Below are 8,993 nucleotides of genomic sequence, written 5' to 3'. Positions count from 1 at the left end.
CTTCGCTCTCCTTCTCCCCGCCCCCGAAGCCGCGGCCGCGCGAGGAGCTGGTGGGCGGGCGCAGCGGCGGGGACAGTCTCGCCGGCCGCGTCCAGCGCACCAGTCCGCTGCGCTCTGCGGGCGGGAGGCGCGGCGCCGCCCCGCGTGTCCCCGTGGGCCTCCGCGAGCCTGTGGCCGCGGGAGGGAGCTGAGGAGGCCGGGGGCGGCGGCACCAGCGTCGGGAGCAGAGGGGATTCTTGCGGTGAACATTTTGCAGGAATGTAAATGAGTGCGTTTTGTGTGGAGAGGGAGAAAGGGGGGGCTGGGGGCGGGCGCAGGGGGAGGGCGGAGGGCGGGGAGGGGTGGGGGCGGGGAGGAGGGTTGCACATTTTACAGCTCACTGACCATTTGGCGATCCATTGAGAGGAGGGTTTGGAAAAGTGGCTCCTTTGTGACAGCTCTCGCCAGATTGGGGGGCTGCTCATTTGCATCTCATTAGCCATGCGGGCGGCCGGCGGCATATAAGGGCGCGGCGCCGGCGAGAGCCAGACCCTCGGCGCGCACCCGCGGGACCCGGCGGGAGGGCTGGTCGCCGCGGAAGGCCGGCGCCGCGCGCAGAGCTGCTCCCACGACCGGCCCGGCGCCGCGCGTGATCACTTGCATGGCACTGGCTGGGTTCCTCGGAACCGCGCGTGTCTCTGTGGCGGCACCGGAGAGGCTCAGGGCCCCGGGGGCGCCCGGAGCGCCTGCCGCCGCCGAGTGACCCGGCCCGGTCCGCGCACCGCCGGCCCCGGATTATCGCCGATCCCGTGGATTTCCAGCCCGCGCCTTCCAACCGGACTCGGAGGAGCCCCTGCAGCTCTTTGGGAATTAAGCCGCGTATCTGGACGTTTTTCTCTGTCCCTCACCCCCCTCTCTTTCTCCTGCGGAGAAGCTTAAGACAAAACCAGGAAGCAGACGACCTTTACCTACCCGTGGATTGAAAGAAAGAGCGAGGAAAACCGAAAGTTGCGGCTCTCCGAGCGAGCCGCGGCCCCGGCGCGGCCCCGGAGCTGCCGCCAGCCGCCGAGGGGCGCGCCTCAGAGCCGCGGCCTGGACAGAGGGGCGCCGGGCCGTCCCGGCTCGGGGCAGAGCGCGGCGCACCTCCACCGCCCCGCGGCCCCCGCGGCGTCCAGAAGGGCAGGGGGAGGGGGACGCCGGCGGAGCGCGCTCGTCCAGCGGTCGCCATGGGCCGCCGGTGCGCCCTGGCCCTCGCCGTGGTCTCGGCGCTGCTGTGCCAGGTAAGTTGTCAGGTGCGGTCCCCGGGGCCCTGCCGCCCGGCGGCGCAGACCAGGACGGGCGGTGCGCCCCGAAGCCCCCGCGCCGGCCGCGAGCCCACGCGCGTCTCGCCCGCAGGTCTGGAGCTCGGGCGTGTTCGAGCTGAAGCTGCAGGAGTTCGTCAACAAGAAGGGGCTGCTGGGGAACCGCAACTGCTGCCGCGGCGGCGCGGGGCCGCCGCCGTGCGCCTGCAGGACCTTCTTCCGCGTGTGCCTCAAGCACTACCAGGCGAGCGTGTCCCCGGAGCCGCCCTGCACCTACGGCAGCGCCGTCACGCCGGTGCTGGGCGTCGACTCCTTCAGCCTGCCCGACGGCGCGGGCGCCGACCCCGCCTTCAGCAACCCCATCCGCTTCCCGCTGGGCTTCACCTGGCCGGTGAGCGCCGCACCTGCGCGGGCGGGGCGCGCGGGGGCGCGGGCAGGAGGGCCAGGCCCGCACAGGGGTGACAGCCGGCGGCGGGGTGCGGCAGAGGCGAGGACCCGGGGCTTTTCCCTATCCGGCCTCTGTACCCAGTGGTCAAGTCGAACGACCCCTTCTGCGGGAAGGGCTCGGCCCGCGCGCGCTCCTGGCTGCGCTGGCCCGCGAGCCCGAAGACAGCCACCCCCTCCTGCTCCTGCGCGGCCTTTTTTTTTTTTTTTTTTTTAAGTGACATCCTGTACTAACAGGCTGAAAAAACACGTCAGGAAACCACACTTTAAAAAGTTCTTGCATTTCCTTGAGGAAAGTGAAAACGGGCAGACGGAGAGACACCCTCCCCAGGACACCCGTGCATCTCCCAGGCCGCCACCCGCTTGTTCGCTATGCTTTGGATTTTTAAGCAGCATTCCCAGTTTACCTGTGTCCCCTCCCTTCTCCCAGGGCACCTTCTCTCTGATCATTGAGGCTCTGCACACAGATTCTCCCGACGACCTCGCAACAGGTAAAGACAGCGGGGAAGCTGTGACTGCCCCCAGTGAGGGTCTGGCTCCTGGCTCCCTGGAAACCAGGTCCTGTGTCTTTCATTTCCACTCATCCCCAGGGGGTTCAGGACGGAGGGTCTGTGGCCCCCTTCCCTGGCAGTGTGCCTCCACCCCACCCTCCCCGTGGCCCAAGCCCCTGGGTTCTGTGTCGAACCAACGGGAGTGCCATGTTCCCGCAGAAAACCCGGAAAGGCTCATCAGCCGCCTGGCCACGCAGAGGCACCTGACGGTGGGTGAGGAGTGGTCCCAGGACCTGCACAGTAGCGGCCGCACGGACCTCAAGTATTCCTACCGCTTCGTGTGCGACGAGCACTACTACGGGGAGGGCTGCTCCGTCTTCTGCCGCCCACGCGACGACGCCTTCGGCCACTTCACGTGCAGGGAGAGGGGGGAGAAGGTCTGCAACCCCGGCTGGAGAGGCCAGTACTGCACTGAAGGTGGGTGCGTGGCGGGGGGCGGCTTCCCTCAGTTTACCCGCTTCCTTGGGGGGGGGGCAGGCAGGGGAGCATTCTGTGAGCTAGGATCCGGACTCAGCTCTCCAGAGGTGTCCTGGTGGGGACCCAGGGCCAGGGAGCCGGAGAGACTTGCTAAGACCCCAGTCAGCTGGTCGGGGCTGGGGTCAACTCCGACGTTTTAACTTCCGCTGTGGGAAGCTGTCCTTCTTAATCAGGGACAGTTTGGGGACAGGGTCAGGGGTCAGGAAGTAGGCCTGAGGGAGGGAGGAGGCAGGAAGGGAGGGCCGCAGAGCAACTTGTGCGTACTGTGTCTCGTGTCAGGCAGCTGTAAACCCAGTTCTCTGTGAGTCGTGGGCTTGGCCTCCTCCCAGGGTGAGCTTGCAAGTGGCCCACGTGAGGCCCACTCACTGCGTGTGAGGTTTTCGCCGGCGGGGGCTGTGCCATGGGGGGGAGGTGCCGCACGGCCTGCGTGGGGAGAGGCTGCCTGCCTGGTCGTGGGCAGAGCTCCCATCTGCTCTTGAGGACACTCACACCGTGCCTTGCCCTGGGGGAGACACCCCGCCCGCCTGGCCCGTGTTCTCCGAGCAGAGCGGCAGCTGCTCTGGGAGGCAGGAAACTAACTGTCCAGGAGTGGGGTTTTGGGGGGCCCTGCTGTCTTCTGGGCCGTCCAGCTGGACCCTAGCTGGCCTTTTCTAGCTGGCTAAGTCCTTACCGGTGCCTGGCACACCTGGGTGTTGGATTTCCCTGCAGCTGGGGCAGGTGGGCCCCAGAGTTCCCCAGAAGCCTCTGGAACGTTCCTTCTCCTGCTCTGGAGAACTGAGCCTCTGATTCCTAGGCTTCCTCAGGGTCCGTCGGTGCCTGGGCGTGAGGGCGGGTCTCCCCTGTCAGTGTCCCTGTCCCAGCCCCCTAGGAGCTCTGTAAGCATTTGGAGTTCAGCCTTGGCCTGAGCCGGCCCTGTTGTCTGAAAAACTTGTGGAGCAGTTTGTTAATGAGTTTCATAACCAGGCCAGGAAGCCAGCGTGCGCCAGCCGCCAGCCTCCCCTCCCCCCGAGCCTCAGGCTGGCCTGCTGCTCCCATCCTCCCTGTCCGCCCTCTCTTCACTGTGGGGCAGCCATAAACTCAAACTTTTTTCTTCTTGTTCAAACACTGGAGTCTCTCCCCGCCCCCAGCTCGCACGTGCCACCCATTAGATCTCTGTGGGCACAGGCGGCGGGGACGCACGCCAGCTCCCATTGGCAGAGAGGGCGCGTGCGTGCGGGGTGTGTGCGTGCGTGCGTGCGTGTGTGTGTGCGCGGTGCACATGCTCGGGTGGGGTGTGGGGCTGAGAGGCTGAGGGGCCCGGCATTGTCGCACTGGGGCAGCTGCTGGGAGAGGACAGACAATAGAGCAGCTGTCTTGCCCTGGTACTCTGCAGACCAGCTGTCCACCCTTATCTGCACACACTTTCTGGGTATTAAGAGGTGGAGCTTTGTGCATAGAATTGGGAAGTGGGGGAGGAGGGGGAAGGACTTCTGACCCTCTCTTAGAAGAAAGGGGTGGTGGGGGTGGGGGCTTCCGAGCTCTTTTGTCCGCGAGCGCTGAGTTAAGGAGGATGCTCGCCCCCTGGGCTGAGTAACGTCCACAGTTACCAGGCAGCACGGTGGACGCTCCACAGACCGACACTGGCTCAGCTGGGCTGGTCTCAGCCACACCGCAGCAGCAGCCTGTTCTCCTGGGGGGCACTGGGGGCTTGACCCCATGTTTTTTCTTTTCTGTAGCAATCTGTTTGCCAGGATGCGACGAGCAGCATGGGTTTTGTGACAAGCCAGGGGAGTGCAAGTAAGTTTGCAAAAGTTGCTGTTTTTTTCTTTCTCATTTTTGTTTCACACCTAGTGTGTTTATAGAATATCTCCAGGTGACTATTTGAGAAACTCGGGTGAGACTAGATGGCAGGAGCTGCTATTCTGCTATTTCCACTTAATAAATACATGACAATGTGTAAGGGCACGGGACGTCACTCCTGTCCACTCTGTGGCTGCAGGGACTTAGATAGACAGCTCAGGGAGCTGGCACAGGAATGACGCGTTCAGCTCCGTGGTTTTCAAGCGGGGTGCATTAGAATCACACAAGGAGCACCTAGAAAGGCTGGCTGGCGGCCACCCCAGCAGTCGCCCCCTCTGTGGGACCCGAGAGGTTTCGGTGTCCCGCTGAGAACCCGTGGGACTGCCACTGCCAGAAGGAAGACAGCTTCTCGTGAGTGGGAAGCGTGTGCCCGGGACCTGGGAGTGTCAGCGTCCCCCTGACTCCGTCCTGGTTTCTCCTCAGGTGCAGAGTGGGCTGGCAGGGCCGGTACTGTGACCAGTGCATCCGCTACCCGGGCTGTCTGCACGGCACCTGCCAGCAGCCGTGGCAGTGCACCTGCCAGGAGGGCTGGGGGGGCCTTTTCTGCAACCAGGGTAAGGCTCCCGCACCCTTGCGAGCAGCCCTGGCTTGGTCGTGGGGCCCAGTCTGTGACTCTGACCCTGGGCTTCCTCACTCCCTCCCCGCCATGTCCCCCTTCAGACCTGAACTACTGCACACATCACAAGCCCTGCAGAAACGGGGCCACGTGCACCAACACGGGGCAGGGCAGCTACACATGCTCCTGCCGGCCCGGGTTCGCGGGCGCCAACTGCGAGGCGGAGACGGACGAGTGCGCCGGCAAGCCCTGCAGGAACGGCGGCAGCTGCACGGTGCGTCTGGGCCCAGGGTGCTCACGCGGCCCCGGGGTCCCGCGCAGTGTCTGAGGGAGCTTCTGTGTCCTCCACACACAGGACCTGGAGAACAGCTACTCCTGCAGCTGCCCCCCTGGCTTCTATGGCAGGGTCTGCGAGCTGAGTGCCATGGTGTGCGCTGACGGCCCATGCTTCAACGGCGGGCGATGCTTGGACAACCCTGAGGGGGGCTACACCTGCCACTGCCCCACGGGCTTCTCTGGCTTCAACTGTGAGAAGAAGGTGGACGCCTGCAGCTCCTCACCCTGCGCCAACGGTGAGGGCATCCGGCCCCCCGAACCCGCCAGGTGCCCCCTGCGAGGCGAGCCTGTCCCCTTCCAGACCACACACTCCACAAGCGCCCTGAGCTCCCGAAGGCCACTCACTCGCACACCCAGAAGATCCTCAGAGCTCTGTCCCTGGTCCAGAATGCCCAGGGAGCAAGGAAGGCAGGCGGGTGCTTACGCGTAGGCTCACGGGAAGCCCAAGGCACAGAGGTGATGGGACTTGCTGAAGGCCACGTAGCACCTGGGTACCTGAGACCTGGCCAACGGCAGCAGACTGGCCTCGGTGGCCATCCAGCCACTTTGGTTTTGGAGGGAAGTCCAGCTCCGCTGTGTCACCCAAACAGCCTTCTGATGTGTGTGTGTGGGGGAGGGCGTGTTCCGCCAGTGGGCCCCACCACCACATGAGTGAGCACAGGATGCCGCTCTCAAGGGTGCGGTTCCCAGCCTGGCTCTCTGTCGTGGGAGCTTCTGGACCTTCCCTGTTCAGCATGGCGAGCAGGGGGACCTATCCCGGGCCGTCGTTTAGCTCTCTCTCCGTGGGGTGCAGCGGCGGCGGTCCTGTGGGCCATGCTCTCGCGCTGGCCATTTTCCATTCTACATAACTACAACCCAGGTACTTCCTCTCAGCGGCGGGTGGCTGCAGGCTGAGCAGACGAGGCCCTGGAAGGATGTGGCCCCTGCCCCCCGCCTTGTTCTTTTTGTCTTCAGTCCCTGCTCTTCTTACTTGCTCAGCAGCCTCTTTAAGCCTTAGCAGCCCCTCCATGCACAGACCTTTGTCCGCATGTGCATGGAAGGATGCCGTGCAGGCACGGCGCCTGCTCCACGCCTGTCGGGCCTGAGTGCCGGCTGTCCAGCTCTGAGCCGGGCCAGACCCTGGGGGTGCTGGGGCGGGTGGAACACTCCCACTTCAGGCCACTGTTGTGGAAACTTCTGGCCTGCTCAGACCCCGGGCTGTCTTCTCGTCCTTGTCTCTGAGTGCGGCACAGTGGCAAACACACAGCCAGTGCTTCAGGACGATGGCTGGGCGACAGGTGACACCCGTGTCCTGTGTTGCAGGCGCGCAGTGTGTGGACCTGGGCGACGCGTACTTGTGCCGCTGCCCGGCCGGCTTCTCTGGGCAGCACTGTGATGACAATGTGGACGACTGTGCCTCCTCCCCATGCACCCACGGTGGCACCTGCCGGGACGGCGTGAACACCTTCTCCTGCACCTGCCCGCCCGGGTACACCGGCAGGAACTGCAGTGCCCCCGTCAGCAGGTGCGAGCACGCGCCCTGCCACAACGGGGCCACCTGCCACCAGAGGGACCGCCGCTACCTGTGTGAGTGCGCCCGCGGCTATGGCGGCCCCAACTGCCAGTTCCTGCTGCCCGAGCTGCCCCCGGGGCCCGTGCTGGTGGAGGGCCGGGCCGGGCCGCTGCCCTGGGCCGCCGTCTGCGCGGGCGTGGTCCTCGTCCTCGTGCTGCTGCTGGGCTGTGCCGCTGCCATCGTCTGCGTGCGGCTGAGGCTCCAGAAGGCCCGGCCCCCCTCTGACTCTGGCCGCGGGGAGACAGAGACCATGAATAACCTGGCCAACTGCCAGCGCGAGAAGGACCTCTCAGTCAGCGTGGTCGCAGCCCCGCAGCTGAAGAACACCAATGAGAAAGCGGGCCTCCAGGCGGGCCACGGCGCCGAGAAGAGCAGCCTCAAGGCCCGCTGCCCCCGCCTGGACCGCAACTTGGCGCAGGAGCTCACGGGTGACGCCGCCGGCAGGGACCCCCACAGCAAGCGTGACGCCGAGGGCCAGCCTCAGGGCTCTGCGGGGGAGGGGAAGGGCGCCCCGACACTCAGGGGGTGCGTGCTGTGGGCCAGGGGGCATGTGGGAAGGCCACCTGGGTGGGCACCCCAGCACTCGGGGGGTGCATGCTGTGGGCCAGGGGGCATGTGGGAAGGCCACCTGGGGAGGGTGCTCTGATACTCAGGGAGTCCTGCATGCTGGGAAGGAAGGCATCCCCCCGAATCTTAGGGGTCCTTCAGGACGGGCCGGCGGGGGTCCTCCCAGCTCTGTCATCCTCCTGTTGAAAGCTGTGTCCGTGTGGTTACAGCGGCTCTCTTTGGTTTCCCTTTTAGTAGAGAAGCATCTGAGAGAAAACGGCCGGACTCTGTGTATTCCACTTCAAAAGACACAAAGTACCAGTCGGTATACGTCATATCGGAGGACAAGGATGAGTGCGTCATAGCGACGGAGGTCAGTGCCTTGCGAGGCCCCGTGGGCCGGGTCACAGGCTGCTCCTCCCGGCTCTGAGCTAATCTCCCGCTGTCTGGTTGGCCCATAGGTGTAACATGGAAGTGACATGGCAAAATTCCCGTTTCTCTTAAGTAAACGAAATTCCAAGGATGTATGCCCCAACGAATGCTGCTGAAAGAGGAGGGGAGGCCCTCGCGGGCGCTGCTGGGCGACCACGCTCGGATCGAGCTGGTTCTCCTCCGAGGCTGGCGGGTGGCGGTGCAGGCCGTGGCTCCGTGGCTCGTCCGGGGGCCTGCGGCCTTGCCTCTATGACATCCCCATTGCACTATGGACAGTTGCTTTTTAAAAATATATATTTAAATGAATGGACTTAATTACTACGTAAGAAGCATGCACTGCCTGAAGTGTATATCTTGGATTCTTATGAGCCAGTCTTTTCTTGAATTAGAATCACAAACACTGCCTTTATTGTCCTTTTTGATACTAAAATGTGTTATTTCTAGGTGGAAAAAAATGTGTGTTATTTTTTGGACTTGTAAAAATATTTTTCATGATATCTGTAAAGCTTGAGTATTTTGTGATGTTCATTTTTTATAATTTAAATTTTCGGTAAATATGTACAAAGGCACTTCGGGTCTATGTGACTATATTTTTTGTATATAAATGTATTTATGAAATATTGTGCAAATGTTATTTGAGTTTTTTACTGTTTTCTTAATGAAGAAATTCCTTTTTAAAATATTTTTCCAAAATAAATATTATGAATGATGAGCTGAGGTGTGTTGACTTACTCACTGTGCAAGCCTCCGAGGACAGACGTTGGCCTCTGGTTTTGTGTGTTTAGTGTCTGCTTGGTTTCTCTGGGTGGATTTGAGGCCACTCTCCTGGCCCCTCTGTCCAGAGGACCCTCCGAGGGTCGCCGTTGGCACAGTTCGGGAGCAGGCAGAGCTGCAGGCGGGCTGGCTCCCCGACGGTCCCTGTCTCCCGGGAACAGCAAGGCATAGGCAACTCTGTGTCACGTTCCATTGGTGCGGGAAAC

The 8,993-nt window shown here is 63.0% G+C and overlaps 1 protein-coding gene across 2 annotated transcripts; it reads left to right on the top strand.

Annotated features, from left to right (window-relative positions):
• The first annotated feature begins 362 nt into the window (after positions 1-362).
• Positions 363-8,722, top strand: DLL1 (delta like canonical Notch ligand 1). Of its 2 annotated transcripts, none has more exons than XM_016125087.2 (11): positions 363-1,259; positions 1,375-1,671; positions 2,155-2,215; positions 2,435-2,692; positions 4,468-4,528; positions 5,015-5,145; positions 5,252-5,421; positions 5,503-5,719; positions 6,786-7,560; positions 7,837-7,954; positions 8,043-8,722. In XM_016125087.2, exons 1-11 carry the CDS (start codon positions 1,206-1,208, stop codon positions 8,046-8,048), a joined length of 2,148 nt encoding a protein of 715 aa, XP_015980573.1. In that variant the 5' UTR covers positions 363-1,205; the 3' UTR covers positions 8,049-8,722. The 2 variants fall into 2 exon arrangements, with proteins under 2 accessions (XP_015980573.1, XP_015980574.1); XM_016125088.2 differs by having other exon boundaries at positions 7,840-7,954; positions 8,043-8,671.
• The last annotated feature ends 271 nt before the right edge of the window (positions 8,723-8,993 follow it).

This window comes from Rousettus aegyptiacus, unplaced genomic scaffold, assembly GCF_014176215.1.
Source record: "Rousettus aegyptiacus isolate mRouAeg1 unplaced genomic scaffold, mRouAeg1.p scaffold_m13_p_1, whole genome shotgun sequence".
In the NCBI taxonomy this organism is placed as follows: domain Eukaryota; kingdom Metazoa; phylum Chordata; class Mammalia; order Chiroptera; family Pteropodidae; genus Rousettus; species Rousettus aegyptiacus.
Note: the sequence above shows the minus strand (reverse complement) of the source record. Positions and strands in the feature narration are given on the sequence as shown.

Excerpts from the sequence above, each read along its gene's own strand:
- DLL1 (XM_016125087.2), top strand. The coding sequence starts at position 1,206 with ATGGGCCGCCGGTGCGCCCTGGCCCTCGCCGTGGTCTCGGCGCTGCTG. Across the intron at positions 1,672-2,154 it reads CGCTGGGCTTCACCTGGCCG|GGCACCTTCTCTCTGATCAT; the intron begins GTGAGCGCCGCA and ends CCCTTCTCCCAG. Across the intron at positions 5,422-5,502 it reads GGAACGGCGGCAGCTGCACG|GACCTGGAGAACAGCTACTC; the intron begins GTGCGTCTGGGC and ends CTCCACACACAG.